The sequence below is a fragment of the Sturnus vulgaris genome, chromosome 30 (genome assembly GCF_052056855.1).
Source record: "Sturnus vulgaris isolate bStuVul1 chromosome 30, bStuVul1.hap1, whole genome shotgun sequence".
Classification (NCBI taxonomy): Eukaryota; Metazoa; Chordata; class Aves; order Passeriformes; family Sturnidae; genus Sturnus; species Sturnus vulgaris.
Window position 1 is genome coordinate 5,202,075 of NC_142272.1, and position 19,487 is coordinate 5,221,561.

Here is a 19,487-nt window from a genome sequence, read left to right on the forward strand (position 1 = left end):
AAGAAGCTGAACCACTGGATGTATTAAAATATGGAAAAATGAAAAGAACTCATGAGTTTGGAAAGATGAGGATGAATTTTGTTAACAGCATCCCAGAAAAAGCACCAACAGAGGGAGTGATTGCTGTCAAAATGCTCCTACATGGAGTGATAGAAAAGGTTTTTAATCTTGAATTTGGATTAATTTGTGCAAAGGAAAAAGAGTAATAATATAATAAATCATTACATACATATATAAAATATAACAAAAATTTATTGTATATACTTTAACATATATATAATGACATTGTAAAATAATGCTTTAAATACTAATTTGTTAGCTTTGGCTGCTCAGGGATGTAACACTAAATACCCTACTGAAAATTATTGGCCAGGACCCAAATATCCCTGGTGAACTCTGTGAGATTGTGTACAATGAATGAAAGAGGAAAGGATGAAATTGGCAGTTTTTACAGGGTTTGCTGACACTAGGATGTGGAATGCTTCATCTGTTCCTTTGAAAAATACAGTAAAGAAGACTGTTGGGTTTCTCATATACCAGAATACCTACAGGCTACAGGATTGAGTGAACAGATGAAAGGGATTTTTACAAGAGCAGTTAAAAAAAAAAAATAGGAGATGGGAACATGTCACAATGAAAATCCCATCTCCCAGATGTGCCCCATACCCTTAACAATGGCCCCACTGGGAAATGGGAACCCCCTGGATGTGCATGGCTGCACCCAGTTTGCAAATACAGCCAAGGACAGTGACACTGTGACTGCCTGGGAAATTATTCTGGGTGTGATGGCCCCTGACAGGGCCACCCCAGAGGCTGCAGGGCTGGGCCTTCATGCATAGGAATTAATTAGGATAAACCAGGAGCAAATGAGAGTTATCAATACTGGAATAGTGATTCAGATTCCTCCAGGGCACTTTGGTTTGATGATTGCTCAGTCAAGCTTGGCCTTGAAATTGTTCATGTCATGGGAGGAGGAATTGGTGCAGATTATCAAAGAGAAATTGAAGTAGTTCTGTTAAACAGTAGTGAACAATTGGATTATTCAACCCCATATTCAATTGTGGAAGGGTAGCACAATTATTGATATTGCAGTTTTTAAAACAACTGTGAAAAAAGGACATCCAGCTCAAATCACTGCTGTTGATGGAGATAAAGGGTTTGGATGCACCAGTCCTAATAATGGAGCCAGAGTGTGGGTGCAGAGGCCCAATGGCCCTCCCAGGCCAGCTGAAGGAACAGCTCTGGGGAAAGACAACACTGTTTGACTCCTGAAACCTGGCTGAGAACAATGGGAATGTGTCCCTGCAGCCAAGTGTTCTGCCAGAACAAGTGGATGTTATGGGATATTGTTTTACAGATCCTGCCAGACCAAATCTCCCTGTTTGCCCCAACAGCTCTTTGGAAAATGATCCACGGGGCTCCATGTGAAGGCTGATGTGACTCTGAGGATGTGGAATTCCACACAAATTCCATCCAGGAGCCTGGGTGCCCTCAGGGACTGGGACCTGGCACCTCTCCAGCCAGAGGGGAAAGGACCCCACCAAGCCTTGTCAGCCACAGACAGCACAGTAGAGCTGAACAGCAAAGGACCTTGGGGACATTATTCTGGAATTAAAAAGGCATCAGCTCCATGGGCAACAGAATTATTGTTCCTAACCCAAATGAGACTGAGGAAAAAGAATGAAGAGCCGTGTCACTAAAGTGCTACTGAAGTCTGTAAATTGTATCTTGATAGGCAGCCAGAATCTTTGTTTGCCAGAAACACCTCTAGAGTTTTACCAAGGATTAGTCATGAAAATTGTGATGAACATGTAAAGATCAAAGTAGCCGAAATACTCAGTGTAACTAATTGCTGGATATGTTCTTGACCAGAGGGAAATCAAGGCAGAGCCATGGTTTGTCAGGACTTGCTTGATCCCAATCAGCCCCGTGCTGCATTTGGTGCTGAGCCCTTGAACCTCAGGGCCTGAGAGGAGATTGCACAAACCTTTCCAGGAGTCCAAGTCAGAAGAAACACCCAAAGTGTCTCAAAGCATTAATGGGTCCCACTGAGGTCCATCCCCTACACAGGCGCCTCATGGACTCTCTTTGGAGGAACTGAGAAAAGAAAGGAAAAAGGAAAGTACCTTAAAAAACTGGAGTTCCTTGAAGTATTAATGAGCCCCAGTGAGTGTCAGTACAAAGCTCTCAAGGGACTTGTTAAAGCAGATAATTGGAGCCATGATTGCATAAACTACTAAAAGAGTTGGTGTCAAAAGGGAAACTCCAAGGACCTTAAAAAAACTGAGTACCTTGAAGCATTAATAAGCCCCACTGAGTATCATTACTGACAAAGGTTCTCAAAGGACTAATTAAAGCAGATAATTGGAGACCATCACTACACAAACCTCTCAGAGACTCAATGTCAAAAAGTAGAACCTAAATTAACCCCGAGTGCCTTGAAGTGTTAATGAGCCCCACTGAGTGTTGTTACTGACAAAGGCTCTCAAGGGACTCATTAAAGCAGATAATTGGAGGCCATGATTGCACAAAGCTCTCAGAGATTCCAAGGCAAAAGCAAAACCCAATCTTGAGTATCTCAAAGTATTAATGAGCCCCACTGAATGTCAATACAAAGCTCTCAAGGGACTAATTAAAGTAGATAATTGGGGGCATCATTGCATAAAATACTAAAAGAGTTGGTGTCAAAAGGGAAAGACTTGACATTTCTTTGTTCCCTCCTGTCATCTTGGCCTCGAATTTCCTGCTCTAACTGGAACCTGGGGACACTTGCTCAGTCCTGTCCCTCATTGGGACCCCTTAAAACTTCAAGAAACTTCAGTATTTTAATTTGAGTTCTTGAGAAGATTTTGGAACACTCTCTCAGGGAATGATTATAATGTAAAGCAAACTAAAGCCTCAAGAGATTCATTAAAGTCCTTGTGCTGTGTGTTTGGGCTGCTGAGCTGGGGAGGGCTCCTGGCACAGAGGCAGCTCCTGGCAAGGAAGGAAAGCTTCAAAAAGACATTGCTACTGAGGAACAGCTCCTTTCCCAGCCCATTGGGGCTGAGGGCACTGCCTGCATGTACCTGAGAGGAGTGAACCAGACAGAAGCTTAAAGCAACTGCAAGGACTATTCTGAGTTTATTCATGGAGAAATCTTCACCACTTCTGACACAGTAAGTCTTTGGCTGCAGGGATCTCCTAAAGCTGATCCATGAAAGCACTGACATGAATGTAAGGATGGTTCTGCTGCTATTTCTGGTTTGGGGAGGATGTGCTGCAGAGCGGGGCTGCCCTGGGCACTGTCAGAGGGACAGGGCAGGACGGCTCCTGCTGCCAGGGACGGCTGCAGGGGCTGAAGCTGGGGCTGCAGCCAGGGCTGCCCAGGGCTGTCCTGCAGAGCAGCTCCTGCAGCACTCAGGGCTCTTGGCCAGCCCAGGCCATGTGCCACCTGCCAGGAGCAGCTCTCAGCCTGCCTGGCAGCTCCCCATGGACTGTGGGGAGAAGTTGGAGGTGGAAGGAGCCACCCCCATCAGGGCAGATTCCTCCTGCTGTGGAGATGGTGCTGCATGGCCAGGGCTGCTCTCAGCTTTCTCCTCAAGGCAAGGCAAAGGGGCTGTCAGGTGTGTCTATGTCACTGACACTCCTGCACTGTCCCCCTGGGCTTCGGCAGATCTGCCTCACATCTCCCTCACAAAGTGCCTCCTCACCCTCCTGTGCCTACAGACAGCAGCAGCAGCACCTTGGCTTGCAGCATCTCAGTTTGTGTGAGCTGCCCTTAAGGCCCTGCTGGCAGGGAGATGGCCCTGGGCAGTGCCCTGTGCTGGGAGGGGTGTGCAGGGCAGAGCTGAGCCCCCAGGGCTGGGCTGGGCTCTGGCAGCACTGGCAGGGACAAGGCCTGGATAGAGAGAAGCCTCTCCCAGTAGGCATAACTCCCGACAACAGAGAGCCAGGCCAACTCTTGGTATCTCTCTCTCTGTCCATCTGCAAAAAAATTAAAAAGACTTTGTGGAAAAGTATTTTGAAATTGGAGCCTTCAAAGTCCACTTAGTTTTTTAAGTATGATTTAAATGCAATCACAATGAAAGAGAGGGAGGTGAAATGAGCAAAGAGCACCAGTGTGGGACCAGCAGGACTGACTGCATTGGGGAACAGGGAGCCATGTTTTCCATTTGGGCTCCCCAGTGTTTCAGGCTGAGAGCAATGCTGAAGATGAGGCAGTAAGTCAGGAGCAACAGATACCCAAACTGAAAAATGTTTAGCAAAGTTACCCCAACAATAAGAGCTGTATTTTGAGGGGATTCCTAAGAAAATAGCATAGGATTGAGTCAAGGAGTTGGTCACAGCTTATCAATGTCTTCTTTCAACAGCCCACAATGCCCAGAGTGAGGAAATGTCCAACAGCAGCTCCATCAGCCACTTCCTCCTGCTGCCATTGGCAGACACGCGGCAGCTGCAGCTCCTGCACTTCTGCCTCTTCCTGGCCATCTCCCTGGCTGCCCTCCTGGCCAACGGCCTCATCATCAGCACCGTAGCCTGCGGCCACCACCTGCACACCCCCATGTTCTTCTTCCTTCTCAACCTGGCCCTCAGCGACCTGGGCTCCATCTGCACCACTGTCCCCAAAGCCATGCACAATTCCCTCTGGGACACCAAGAACATCTCCTTTGCTGGATGTGCTGCTCAGCTCTTTTTTTATGTGTTCTTCATGTCAGCAGAGTATTATCTCCTGACCATCATGTGCTACGACCGCTATGTGTCCATCTGCAAACCCCTGCACTACGGGACCCTCCTGGGCAGCAGAGCTTGTGCCCACATGGCAGCAGCTGCCTGGGCCAGTGGCTTTCTCAATGCTCTGCTGCACACAGCCAATATATTTTCCCTGCCCCTGTGCCATGGCAATGCCCTGGGCCAGTTCTTCTGTGAAATCCCACACATCCTCAAGCTCTCCTGTTCACACTCCAACCTCACGGAACTTGGGTTTCTCATTTTTAGTGTCTGTTTAGCACTTGGTTGTTTTGTGTTCATTGTTTTCTCCTATGTGCAGATCTTCAGGGCTGTGCTGAGGATCCCCTCTGAGCAGGGCCAGCACAAAGCCTTTTCCACCTGCCTCCCACACCTGGCTGTGGTCTCCCTGTTTCTCAGCACTGCAGCGTTTGCCTACCTGAAGCCCCCCTCCATCTCCTCCCCATCCCTGGATCTGGCCCTATCATTTCTGTACTCGGTGGTGCCTCCAGCCCTGAACCCTCTCATCTATAGCCTGAGGAACCAGGAGCTCAAGGATGCCCTGAGAAAATTGATGACTGTATTTTCTGAAGCATTAAACTTTTCTGCTGCATAATCTTCACAATGTAACTCTCTAGAAGCTCACCTTTTTTTTTTTCCATATTTGTCCTTTTTTTCTACAGTATCTTTTTCTATCGTTGTAATATTTCTTACAAAATACTGTAGAGTTACTCTTTGCATTTCTACATGAATATCTACCTTTTATTTGAAACACAAAGACATGCAAGAGGTCTTTCACCTGTGCATTTAAATAAAAACAAATGCCTGCCCTGCCCTCTGTTTCCAGGATCCTTCCTCAGCCCTTCTCTGTCTCTGCAATGCAGTGCCTGTGGGCAGAGGTGGAGGGAAGAGACTCCCAGCACAGCAGCACAGCCAGGGACAATGGCCCTGGCTCTTCCCACATCTGCTCTTCCCAACTCCACCCTCTCCTTGCCAGCCCTTCTGTGGCTGTGAGGCCGCAGTGCTCTGGCAGCTTGGTCACTGTCCTGCTGTGTGTCCGTGCTGTGCCCACAGGCAGGGACAGGCCATAGGCACTGCTGGGACACAGCTGGGCTCCAGCACAGCAGCTCCATCAGCAAAGGGCATCTCCTGAGGGCAGGGCAGGAAGGCTTTGCTCTCCTCCAGAGCTTCTGTCAGCAATGTGCTCCAGGAATGCCCTGGCCAAGCAAAGCCCAGTGCCTGGGGCAGAGGGGCAGTGTGCAGGGGGCACACAGCAGTGTCCTGGCACAGCCAGAGCTCCTGGGATGGACGTGAGGGAGCAGCAGGGCAGGGCCTGGGCTGTGTCTTTGTTCTGGGCACAGCCTGGGAAGGTGCCCCAGGGCAATTGTCCCACACCAGCCCCTGCAATCACCACACCCAGCACTGGCCTCTCCCCCAGTTGCACGAGGTTGTTTGTCCCTGCATGGAGGGACACTGAGTGACCAGGCCAGCAGACCATGTTTGCTCTGTACTGAGGAGATTTCAGCAGTGCATCGTGTGTGTGGGGGGAGATGAACCTGAGTGAGCACAAACACCATCATCAGCACTCGGGGGTGGCACAGTTCCAGTGGCACAAACATTGCCTTGAGGCCACTACACTCTGGGAAACCACCTGAATTCATTACTGGGCTGTGGTGAGGATTGCATAGAAAGAAACATCCCGGGCAGGGATGTTCCAGGAAAAAATATTCAAGGCAGGTAAGGACTGCATAGAGAGACAATTGGAATGGTAGGTTTTTTGGGAAGAAATCAGAGCTACCTCCCTTCTGAACCACTCTGAGGACCTGGACAGGGTTGTGCTGTGCTCTGGGCACTGACCAGGAGCTGAGGGATGTGGAAAAGGCCTTTAGAGTCAGGGATGCTGAGAAGGCTGGGCAGTGTCTCTGTGACACCTCTCTCAAACTCCTTGGAAAGGCCAGAGCCATCCCAGAGGGTCCTGGGCACTTGGGAAGGGCAGACATGGAACCAGTCTGCAAACAGGGCAGAGAGGGGCACTGGGACAGTCACAGACTGGTCAGGCTCAGCAGGGAAGGGCAGGTGGCAAATCCTCCTGCAGCCATTCCAGGCACTGGCAGCACAAGGCAGGGATTGCAGAACCCCTGTGGGAGGGAAAAGAAGGGGATGTTGTGTGCCCAGACTTTAGCCAGGCCTGGGACATGGTCTGCTGTGCTCTCCTCAGAGCCAGATTGGAGAGAGCTGGGCTGCAGGAGAGGAACATGGGGTGGGTGGGAATTTGGCTGAATAATGAGGGTCAAATGTCATCCATGGCACAGAGTCCTCTTGGCAGCCACTCCCTGGTGACATCCCTCAGTGACCAGCCCTGGACCACCAGTGTGGAACATTTCTATTATCTCTACAATGGCATGAAATGCACTTTCAATTCCTTTGTGGATGCTGCCAAGTTGCAGGGAGTCTGTGACCGAATTCATCTGGTTAATGGTGACTGCAAAATGTAATTTGGCAAAATGACTGAGTTGGGTAAATTTCTCTTGCCATCAGGTGTCAACCAAGGCACAAAAAAAGTTGACTTTATGTATCAGAAAAAAAGGCAGTTTAATATGGAAAAATCAAACCCAAACAAAAAAAACAAAGCAAGACCCACCCGCAACAACAAAAAACCCCACGAACCAAGCAAGCACAAAAAGCAAAGGCCATACACAGAAGAAAATCAAATCCACAGGAAATCTCCTAGCAGCAAGAAAATACTTAACCATATTGTAGCAGGAGTGGATTCTGTATGTGTAGGTGCTGTTTTGAATTAAAATGTTCTTAAAAAACAAATCAATTCCCTACTCCCCTTGCCCGTTGCTTCTCTCAGTTAATTTCTGATCATGGTGTGCCATGGAATGGAACATCCCTTGGGTCATCCAGCCCAGCTGTCCCATCCCTGTTCCCTCAGAACACTTGCCCACCCCAAGCCCATGGCTTGGAGGGGGTTGCAAACACGCCTCGTGGGGCGAGCACTGTGACAAGGACAGGAGAACAGAACAACATTTACTTTTGGCAAGGACAAGGAGAACAGAACAGCACAGCCTTGGAGAACAGATAAAGGATGTAGCTGAGGCAAACAGAAGTCACACAAAATGCAAGGAGGATGCCAGATCAGCTCTGCAAGGCAGATAAAGCAGAAATTATAAAAAACAATAATACTGCCCTAACTCAAAAGTGGAGGTTGAGAAGAAGCTCCCTGAAAAGGGCACTGGATATTGAAGACAGACCCCAAAGAACCATAGAAGGACTTGTGATAAGGAGTATAACTATGTCCAATAAATTCAAAGAAAGTGGGAATAGCTAAGGAGTATGTAACCAGTGTGTGTGATAAAACCTCTGTTCATTCAATGCTCAGTGCACTCAAATGGAGGAAGGTTTGCCATGGTGACCACCATGATGTAATAAAGAATATCTGTTTTCAGATATTCAAAACTGTGTTCAAAACGTTCTTTCCTGTGGGTTTCAGTGTCAGTGCTGTCCTTGACTCCATTATGGCCCTTGCACAGTTTCACAATGGCCCCTTGGTTCCATGGGGCCCTGCTATATAACAATGGACCCTTGGTTCCATTTGGGTCTGTACTGTCAAAATGGCCTCCTTGGTTCTGCACTGCCACAATGCTCTTCTTGGTGCCACGAGGCCTTGGTGTGTCACGACAACCCCTTGGTTCCATGAACTGCCAGAGTGTCACCACGGTCTCTTGGATCCTCAGTATCACAATGGACAATTGGTAAAGCAGCCCTGCAATGTCACAATGAATATTTGGTTCATGAGGACCCACAATGTCACCATGGCCCCTTGGTTCCACGAGGCCTCACTGGATAACAATGGCCTCTCAGTTCCATGAGGTTTTGTACTGTCAATGCTCTCCTTGGTTCCTCAGTGTGAAAACGGCTGCTTGGTTCCATAAGATTCCTCAGTGTCACAGTGGTCTCCTTGGTTCCATGGGGCTCTGCAATGTCACAATGTCCCATTGTTTCCATGAGCTTCTGTCCCATCAACCATGTCCTTTGTTCAAATGAGGTCCCACAATGTCACAATGGCCTCTTGGTTCCATGAGGCTCCATAGCCTAACATGATTGCCTTGATTCCAAGAGGTTCTACTGTGTCACTCTGAACTCTAGGTTCAATGAGGTTCTGTGGTATCACCATGGTCTCCCTGGATCCGCAGTATCACTATGGACCACTGGTTCCATGTGGCCCTGCTGTGTCTCAGTGGCTCCTTGGTGCCATGAAGCCCCACTGTATAACAATGGAATCTTGGTCCCATGAGGTTCTGGACTGTCAGAATGGTCTTCTTGGTTCTGGACTGTAACAATGGACCCTTGGTTCCACGAGATTCCATGATGTCACAATGATCTCCTTGGTTCCATGAGGCTGTGGAGTGTCACAATGGACCCTTGGTTCCATGAGGTTCCATGAGGTTCTATAGAGTCACCATGGTCTCTTTGGATCCACATTGTCACAATGGACAATTGGTTCCATGGGACTGGGCTTTGTCACAATAAACTCTTAGTCCATGAGTTTCTGGAGTGTCACAATGGTCTCCCTGGTTCAACGAGGCCCTGGAGTGTCACAGTGGCTGCTTGGTTCCATGAACTGCCATAGTGTCACAATGGTGTCCTTGTTTATGCAGTGTCATAGCGGACCCTCGGTTCCATTAGGTTCCTAAATGTCACAGGTCTCCTTGGTTCCATGTGGCCCTGCTGTGTCACCACAGCCCCTTGGTTCCAGGAGTTTCTGGGCTGTCAACAATGGTTCCTTTGTTCCAATCAGGCACCGCTGTGTCACACTGCACCCTGGCTTCCATGAAGTTCTTCAGTGTCACAGTGGCCCCTTGGATCCATGCGGTCCCATAGTGTCACCATGGTCTCCTTGGATCTGCATTGTCATAAGGGACCATTGGTTCCATGTGGCCCGGCTGTGTCACAGTGATGTGGATTCCATAATTGCCTTCAGCGTCACAATGGAGCCTTGTTTCTGTGAGGCTCTCAACTGTCACAATTGTCTCCTTGGTTCCATCAGCCCCTGCTGTGTCACAAGGGTCCCCTTGGTTCCATGAGGATCCAAAAGCTTTGAATAAACTGAGCGACACCTGCTTGACACACCTGGACTCTCTGCATTCAAAAGAGGGGTTAAAGGTGAGAATGGTACCAGCAGCTTCCATCTGCAACAGAGATCCAGGGAAAGGAGAGGGTCATAGAATTCTGCTTACAGAGATCATTTCTGCTCACACTCACCCTTGCAGAAAGGAGACATTATTCCAGGCAGCTTGGACTGAGCATGTGCTTCTACAGTGGGGGTTTGTCGTTTAGGAAACCTGCTCAGGCTTTTCCATTCTGTCTTCACAAACAGGAAAACTTCTCCTGGGCCTGTGTGCAGGCAGAGCCCTGAGGAGAGCAGGTGGGACATGGTGCAATGGGCTGGGACACCCAGCTGCAGAGCTCAGGGGACAAGGTTCTGCCGCAGGACACAGGGATGTCAGTCCCAGGTGGGCGATGTCAGACATGGTGAGGCTGGGGGTGAGGAGCAGGTTGTCCAAACAGGGTCAGCCTGCAAGGGGCTCATTCTTCTGTGGGCCCACACCTCCTAAGGAGACATTCAGTATCAAGATCACTTGGGGAATGCTTTTATCCCCTCTTCTCAGAAATGAAAACTAAAAAAAATGCTCACATGATTAAAGAAAAAAAGTAATGAGGTGCACTTTGAAATCTTCTTCCTTAAAAGAACTCCAAGCATTCTCCAAGCAGCTGCACAAGCCCTGCAGACTTGATGACAATTGAAGGAAGACAAAGAGCTCCTGAGAACTTTTTGTATTTAATGATCCCCATGGTGGATTTAGGGCTGAGTGCAGGACCCTAAGGGACTGAGAGAAGGTTGAAGAAGCTGCTCCAGGAGTCAGAAGCAAAACTCCAAGTCCCTTGGAGCATCAGTGGCCCCACTGAGGGCAGGGAGTGCCAAAGGCTCCCCAGGGACTGGTGAGAGCAGATCCTTGAGGGCAGGATTGCAGGAGCCCGAGGCTGTGAGCAGGGAACTGCAATGCTGAGCAAGGCCTGGGCTGGCTGGAGGAAGCAGAAAGGCCAAGGCCTGAGCCCAGGCCTGGGCCAGCAGGGCCTGTCCCTCACAGGTGGCTCGGGGCTGTTCCTGGGGCAGTGAGATGGGAGGGGCAGCAAGGACAAATGTCATCAGGCTGTGTGACACTCCAGATGCTCATGGAACCAAGGGCCAGTGTGACACAGCAGGGCCTGATGGAAACAAGAGGCCATGCTGAGCCTGCAGGGCTGGAACACCCCAGAACACTGAAATGCTGGGGGTAACCAAAGGTTCCTTTAGTCAAGTTTGGTGCACAGGACAAACCCCAGCCAGGTATTCTCAACATGGCCAGATTCAGAGAAGATTCTTGGTAGGAAGGGACCCACAAGGATCATCAAGTCTAACTCTTGAGTCAATGGCCCACACACGGGTTGAACCCACAACCTCGGTGATACCAGCACCCTGCTCCAACCAACTGAGCTAAGAGGTCCAAATAACACAAAATTTTACAGGCAAAATATAGACAATCAAAGAACTTGGGCAGAAGGATTTATACAAGCTCCAACCCACTATAAAACTCTTCTCATAGCATTAACTTAATTAACACAAGACCATTTAAGCTAAAAACTTTTAACCCTGAAGATGTAAAATTACCCAAAAACGTTCCAGGTAAGCAGGATTAGACAAAGAAATAGATAACAACAGAAGCACAGAAGATCTATAGACAGAAATGCACACAGGTAACAGCTGCTCAATTTCCAGCATGGCTCACAGAAGATGCCCAGCAGACAGCAGGAACCAGACCACAGCTGACCTCGAGCTCCAGCTTTTAATCCCCTGAGCCTGTATGGGCCTGCCCTTTGGGTGGGATTTCCAGTTGTTTGCTCAATCAGAGTCAGGGTTTGTACCTGCTGCTAGTGTGTGACTGATCGACAGCTCAGCCAATCCGAGCTGGGTTATCACTGCCCCTACTGTGTGATTGACAGATTGGCCAATCAGAGCAGGCTTAACATCACCTCTGCTGTGTGATTGATTGACAGCTGTGCCAGTCATGGGCTGGGGGTGGGGCTCTGTCCCACCACAAACCAAGGCCAGACCTGGCCCTGGCCCCACACAGAGTATTCAGAGCATCCCGAGGTGTCTGGGACATTGAGCTCATCCAGCCTCTGACACCCACCATGGTGACACTGTGGAACCCCATGGAACCATGGGTCAGTTGTGACAATGTGGGTCCGAGGACACCATGGTGACACTGTGGTGCCTCATGGAACCAAGGAGACCATTGTGACACCCGAGGGCCCCAAGGAACCAAGGGTTTATGGTGACCTTGTGGAACCCATAGTGATACAGAGGAACCATTGTGACACAGCGAGTGCACATGAAGCCAAGGGGCCATTGTGACACTTCAAGGCTTTGTGGAACCAAGAACCCACAGTGACATTGCAAGGTGTCATGGCAGCATGGGGCCATTGTGATGCTTCAGAAGCAAGGAGAACATTGTCACACGGCAGGGCCCCATGGAACCAAGGGAACATTGAACAGGTCTGGCTGGGCCTCCTGGGGGCCACCTGGCAAGTCCAGCTGATCTTGATATGTCCAGGGCCACTTCTCATCTGTCCCTGAAGCACTGGGTCTCTGTGCTTTCCTTCCTATGGAAAAGAACTCCTCCAGGTGTCCAGTGCCAAAATTGGTATTTGTCCTCCAAATTTCCGTATATTCAAAGATTATTCCCAGATGAAATCAGCCAGGAGAGACAGATCTGGCTGGCCGTGGCTTCCTGAGGGCTGGCACTCATGTGCCTTTGAAAAACTGGGGCTCTGTTGCGAGGTCCAGCAGTGTCACAGTGGTCTCCATGGTTCCACAAGGCCGCAAAGATTAACACTGGGCTTTTGGTTCCATGGGGCCCTGCAGTGTCACCATGGCCCCATTGTTCCATCAGGTTCCACAGTGTCACAATGGACTTCATGTTTCCACGAGGCCAAAAAGTGTCACAACTGTGTTCTTGATTTCATGAGGCCCCACGAAGTCACAGGTGCCCTCAAATTCCATAAAGCTCCAGAGGTCCACAATGGACTCCTTGTTTGCACAGTGTCACAATGGAGCCCTGGTGACACAAGGGTCCGCAGTGTCACAATGGATTCTTGGTGCCCTGACACCCTGCAGTGTCAGTGTCCCCGTGGTGTCTGAGTACATGAGGCCCTGCAGTATCACAGTGGGCCCTTAGTTCCAGGGGTCACCTAGGTGTCAAAATTGTTCCCTCAGTTCCACCAGTCCCCAAAGTGTAGCAATGGCCCCTTGGTTCAACAAAGCCTGCTGTGTCACTGTGGCCTCTGTGGTTCCACAATGACCCAGAGTCATCAATGGACCTTGGTTCCATTTAGCCCAGTGGTGTCACAATGGGACCTTGCTTCTTCAGAGCCCTGCAGTGTCACAATCATCACAGAATCACAGAATCACCCGGGCTGGAAAAGATCTTTGAGAGCATCAAGCCTAACCTGTGACCCAACACCACCTTGTCACCCAGACCATGGCACTCAGTGCCACATCCAGTCTTTCCTTAAACACTTTCAGGAACGATGACTCACCCACCTCCCTGAGCGGCCCATTCCAATGCTCCATCACCCTTTTTGTGAAGAACATTTCCTAATATCCAGTCTAAACCTCCCTTGGAACAGCTTAGGGCTGTATCCTCTTGTCCTGTCACTGCTCCCTGGGAAGAAGAGCCCAACCACCCCCTGGCTGTACCCTGTGGAGAAGCAGTGGGGGATAGAAGAATAAAAAAATTGTCAAATGGTTTGAGTGAGAAGAGACCAAAAAAAGCCTCTGGTCCAACTCCCAGTCCATTACCCAGGGACACCTTCATTCATTCAGGTAATACAAAGCCCCTGACCTTGGACACTTCCAGGGATGGGGTTTCTATTCAGAGGGCAATAACCTGTGCCAGTGTCCAGCCACCCTCATCATAAATATTTCATCCTTATGGAAAATCTAAATGTGCCCTCATTAAGTTTAAAGATATTCTCTATTATTCTGGCAACAAAACCTTAAGAAAAAAGATTACTCAGCCATTGCTGGACTTAAATCACAAAATCTCCAAGGCTGAACACCTTTGGGAGGGCCCACAGCTCTCCCAGGACATGGTTTAGAGGCCCCAAGGAAATGATCACTCTATGGGAGCTAGGAAGTCTTTGCTAGGTTGCATGGAGACTGAGGACAGAACAAGAATAGACCATGAGGATTACAAATTACCATGTGGATTCAAATATATTGGACCTCTTTTCCGAGTGGAAATGAGCCTGAGATGGGGAAACTGAGAGGCACTTTTAAAAAAGATTTTATTCCATTATCAGTCTCATTGAAGGGTGAAACATAAGACATGTAAAACTCAATGCCATTCTATCTGAAGCCAAGTTATTTCCTGGTTACAATACCTTAGAAATGCTTTTCAGCCTATTAGCTTTTGCCACACAATGGTACTAATACTTCTAAAACCAATCACCGAGTATTCTACTCCATGTCCTCTTACCACAATGCATCTTTCACAGTTCTAATTCTTTAAAAAATCTGGTCTTTTTGCAAGGCCGTCATTTGAAACATGTTTCTAGTTCAATCTGTCTCTCACCAATGTCTTCTCTATTCCAGGGTCTTTTTGAGTCAGCACACCTTATCTCAGAGTTTGCATCCAGATGTACAAGACTGTGTGAGTTTCAGTCAGGCTTTGAGAATCCTTTACAAATCCATTTCTCACAAATATCAATCACAGAATGCTGCAATCAAATCTGCTCTAAAGAGAACAGTAATAAAAATATACCCCAGAAAATTGGAATGGATATTTCTAAGAAGGCCTTTGTCATATTTCTCCATAATTGGAGATGAAAACCTTCCTGATGAACTACGCCAGATTAGAGGGAAATCAAGGCAGAACTGTGGATTGCTAGGAAACTTCAGAAGAATTCAGTCAGAATCGAACTCCAAAGTTTCTGATGCCATTCATGGGTCCCACTGAGGGACACGACTGCAAAAGTGTCCCCAGGTTCCAGTGAGAGCAGGAAATTGGAGGCAGAGATGACAGGTGGTGTGGGAAATGCAGGCACAGAGAGCTCTCAGGGCCTTGTGCATACAGGCTCAGAGATTGAGATGGATCCAAGGTTTGACCCAAGACCTTGGAGAAATCTTACACAACCAGAGCATTCAAAGTACAATAGATATAAAACAGGAATATAAGTTTTTAGTATAACTAGATCTATGTTTTAAGCAAACAGAAATATGCATTATGTAAGCAAAGCAGTATGTTAAGTAAGATAGTAAAAGATTGTAAAGCTTAGCAATAGAACTTGTTATAATGTTAATTAGAAGTTTAAGATATATCAATGTAGGTTTGTGAAGTGTTATAGGATTGGTTGAAAAATGATGCATTGTGGCAAAGCCATGAGAAGGAAAGCAATTAATGACTGGTGTAAAAGGATGCTGGGAAACTTCACAGAAGAATTTGATTGGCTAAAAACGAACATAAGACATTGTAACTAAGAATGAGGAGGCTTCTCATAGTTTGGTGTTGGATGTAACACCTTTAATGTCTGACCCTTCTATGAGACTGACACCATGAGGCCATAAACCATCTTTGACAACGTCTCTCAGTTGCCACATCTCTTGTAATATCAATCTCCCAATGCACATTTTCTTGACATCAGACATGACTAATGAAATCAATAGGGACTTACGGACACCAGGTCTATTCCATTAAAGGCAATATGGATTTAGGGACACCTTGTTTATCCATTGAAGTCAATGGGATTTTGGTGATATTTGGTCCTAAAATGGGGAAATTTGTGTAAATTTGGGGGAAATCATGAGCTGAATTCTGGGGGTTTCCACTCCAGGATTGTAGTGCTGATGCTCTGGATGTCCTGGATGAATTCCTGGAGGCCAATCCTGAATCCCTGACCCCTCACCTGTGGTCCATGCTGGAGCTGGGCCTCCAGATGAGCCCAAAAATTTCCATTGTCAGCCTGAAATCTGGGAATTCTAAGCCCAAAATTGGTAATTTTAGCATCCAAATTGATCGGACATCAGCACTACCCACTGAAATAAAAAGGGATTGAAGGACACCAGGTCTACCCCTGTAAAATCAACAGGGATTTAGGGACACCAGGTCTATCCATTGATAGGGCTTGATTGGGAAGAGTTACTCTTTAAACTGGGAGCACTGGGAGGGGCTAAGGGGGGACCCTGGGGTGACTGGGAGCACTGAAGCAAAAGTGAGGCCACTGGGAGGGATTTGTAGAGATAAATGGAGATAAACAGGACTCCAGATCTAACCCATTGAAGTCAATAGGAATTTAGGGACAGCAGGTCTACACTTTAAAGGCAAAGGAGTTTAGGGGCACCAGGTCTACCCAGTCGAAGCAAAGAGGATCTTTTTAGGGACCCCAGGAGTTTTTGTTTATCCAGGAATCTAAGAGGTAACCAGGAATATCCTGGTGATTTCTGGGGGTATCCAGGTGATTTTTGGGGATACCGAGGTGTAATCAGGTGATTGTTGAGGGGGATCCAGGTGATTTTGGGCAGTATTCAGGTGTACCCTGATAATTTTTGGGGATATCCAGGTAATTTTTGGGGCCCCCAAGTGCCCTGACTCACCCTGACAGGCCAGGAGAAGATGATGGCCACCGTCCTCCCAGTTGACATGGACACAGATGACCCTTGGCAGTTGTGGGGCTGTTGGGGGGCACCCCAACATTCAGGGGTACCCCAAAACTCCAGGTGAGGACATCAGGGGTGAGAGGGAGCCCTGAGTTACCTCAGGAGAGGATGTAGTGCAGGTACAGCCAGGTGCTTTGGTGCATGGGGTTGGTGAAGATGGTATTCTGCAGCAGCTCCAGCTCTGAGGTGGGCAAAGAAGGCACCCCAAAATCTCAGAGAGGCAGTGGGGGAAATCCCAATATCTCAATGGGGGCACCCAGGTATCCAGGAGTTCAGGTCTACCCAGTAAAGTAATTCGGGATTAAGGGAAATCAGGTCTACCCATTCAACCCAACAGAACCCACCAGCTCCCACTTTAGGAGAGGGAGGGGCTGGAAAACTTTGGGGATCCCACAATATTGTTGGAGATTTTTGGGAATCCCTCACCTTCCTTCAGCCTTCCAGGGGGCAGTGCCCTTGCCATAGTTCCTGGTAGGCATCAGCAGCCCCAGGCAGTAGTGCCAGGCCAAGAAGTTGGAGAAGCTGAGGCTCAGCAAGGCCCTGGTGAAGGCCAGCTCAGCCTTGAGGTCCTGCCTGGATGCAAGTGCCTACCAGTGTTCCCAGGTGTGGACTGGGAAGGCACCAGTATAAACCAGTAAGCATGTGGAGCCACTCCCGAGCTCCTGAGGCCTGTGGCAGCAGCTCCCAGTATAAACCAGTAAGGTCTCATGCACCCAAAACCATTCCCAGTGTAGTCTAGGGGCTCCTAGTGTGGTCCTGGGGATCCCAGTTTTATACTGGGAAGGAACCAGTATAAACCAGTAAACACTGGGAGTCCTGAGCCCATGGCAGCAGCTCCCACTATAAACCAGTAAGCTCAGACCAACCTGAAGTCACTCCCAGTAGGTCCCAAGCCCCATCCCAGTATAAATCAGTAAGGCCAGCATCCCCAGAAGTTGCTCCCAGTGGAGTGCCAAGCATCCCCAAGCTCCCTCCCAGTATAACCCAGTACACCTTAGGTTAGCCTAGTAAAATCCAGAATATCCCTCTATAACCCAGTATAAACCTCTACAATCCAGTCACCCCCAGGACCACATCCCAATATAAACCAGTGTAACCCAGTATGACCCAGTATAACCCAACATAAACAAGTCACCCCTAGTGCCACATCCCAGAATAACCCAGTACAAATCAGTAACCCCCCAGCAGCCAATCCCAGTATAAACCAGTATAAACCAGTACAACCAGTACACACAGTGCTAGGTCCACCCAGACACTCACACACCCTCTCTCACTATAACTCAGTACAACCCAGTGACTCCAGCCCTGTCCCAGCACCCCCTGGACCCCATCCCAGCACAAACCAGTACAAACCAGTACAAGCCACTCACAGTTGCAGGGGTCGGCCACCAGGAGGTGCTCACACAGTGCCAGGTCCTCCCGGCCAGCAGGGGGCGCTGCAGTGTCCAGTGTGACCCTACAGAACCAAGGAAACCCCTGTGACACTGCGGGGCCCCACGGAACCAAGAGTCCATTGTGAGACACCTGGGCCACGTGGAGCCAAGGAACCATTGTGACACTGGGGAAACTCATGGCACCAAGGGGCCACTGTGACACTGTGGGGCCTCATGGAACCTGTGAGCCATTGTGACACTGCATGGCCTTGTGGAACCAAGGAGACCACGGTGACACTGTGGGGCCACATGGAACCAAGAGTCCATTGTGACACTCTGGAACTACAGAGACCATTGGTGAGAGTATGGAACCTCGAGGAACAAAAGTCCATTGTGACAGATCAAGGCCTCATGGAACCCAAAAGAGCATTGTGACACTGTGGGTCCCCATGGACCCAAATCTCCATTGTGACAATGCAGAACCTCATGGAACCAGGAGTGCAGGGTAACCCAGCAAGGCCTTGTGGAACCAAGGAAACCAAAGGTCTCAAACATTCCTTGCAGGGTTCTGACTTGGGAAAGGGGAACCTGTTTGGTAGTATCTTGAGCTAGCACACACTAATAGAAGGTGTCTGTTTTCAATGAGGAAATTCAGGAGTTTTAGATTGCTTCAAAAATTAAAAAAAAATTTAAAAAGGGGGAGGGGAAACTCCTTTTGGCCTAAGTGTAGCCAATTCTCTAAGCAAAGCAGGTCCCAGGTGAGTGAGGACAGACAGGATGGGGTTGGGCAATGTGGAGCAAGGTTGTCCACACTGGCTCAGACCTCAAGGCACAGCTTCTGTGAGCAGGCCAGACCTCCTGAGGAGAGACCCTGCATCAATATCAATTACAGAATGCTGCAATCACCTCTGCTCTAAAGAGAATAGCAATGAAATACACCCTTCAAAATAGGAATGTGTATTTCTTAGAAGCTCTTAAAAATATTTCTCCATAATTGGATTTGAAAATCTTCCTAATGAATGGCACCAGACCAGAGGGAAAACAAGGCAGAACCATGGTTTGATCCCAGTGAACCCCGTGGTGCATTTGGTGCTGAGCTCTTGAACCTCAGGGCCTGAGAGGAGACTGCACAAACCTTTCCAGGAGTCCAAGGCAGAAGAAAAATCCAAAGTGTCTCAAAGCATTAATGGGCCCCACTGAGGTCCATCCCCAACACAGGCTCCTCATGGACACATTGAAGGAGAGAATGGGAGGCCAGGATTGCCCAAAAATGTCTCAGAGACTGAGAAAAGAAAGGAGAAAGGAAAGTACCTTAAAAAACTGAAGTTCCTTGAAATATTAATGAGCCCCAGTGAGTATCAGTACAAAGTTCTCTCAAGGGACTTCTTAAAGCAGATAATTGGGGGCATCACTGCATAAACTACTAAAAGAATTGGTGTCAAAAGGAAAACTCCAAGTACCTTAAAAAAACTGAGTACCTTGAAGTATTAATGAGCCCCACTGAGTATCATTAGTGACAAAGGCTCTCAAGGGACTAATTAAAGCAGATAATTGGAGGCCATGATTGCACAAAGCTCGCAGACACTCCAAGGCAAAAGCAAAACCCAAAGTGCTCTGAAAAACCTGCAGTCCCTGGGAGCATG

The 19,487-nt window shown here is 48.5% G+C and overlaps 1 protein-coding gene across 1 annotated transcript; it reads left to right on the top strand.

The window, feature by feature from the left end:
- Positions 1-2,762: 2,762 nt before the first annotated feature.
- Positions 2,763-5,541, top strand: LOC148220893 (olfactory receptor 14J1-like). Its single transcript, XM_088180926.1, has 2 exons — positions 2,763-3,158; positions 4,353-5,541. Exon 2 carries the CDS (start codon positions 4,376-4,378, stop codon positions 5,321-5,323), a length of 948 nt encoding a protein of 315 aa, XP_088037052.1. The 5' UTR covers positions 2,763-3,158; positions 4,353-4,375; the 3' UTR covers positions 5,324-5,541.
- The last annotated feature ends 13,946 nt before the right edge of the window (positions 5,542-19,487 follow it).

Coding starts and splice junctions, on each gene's coding strand:
- LOC148220893 (XM_088180926.1), top strand. CDS start 4,376: ATGTCCAACAGCAGCTCCATCAGCCACTTCCTCCTGCTGCCATTGGCA.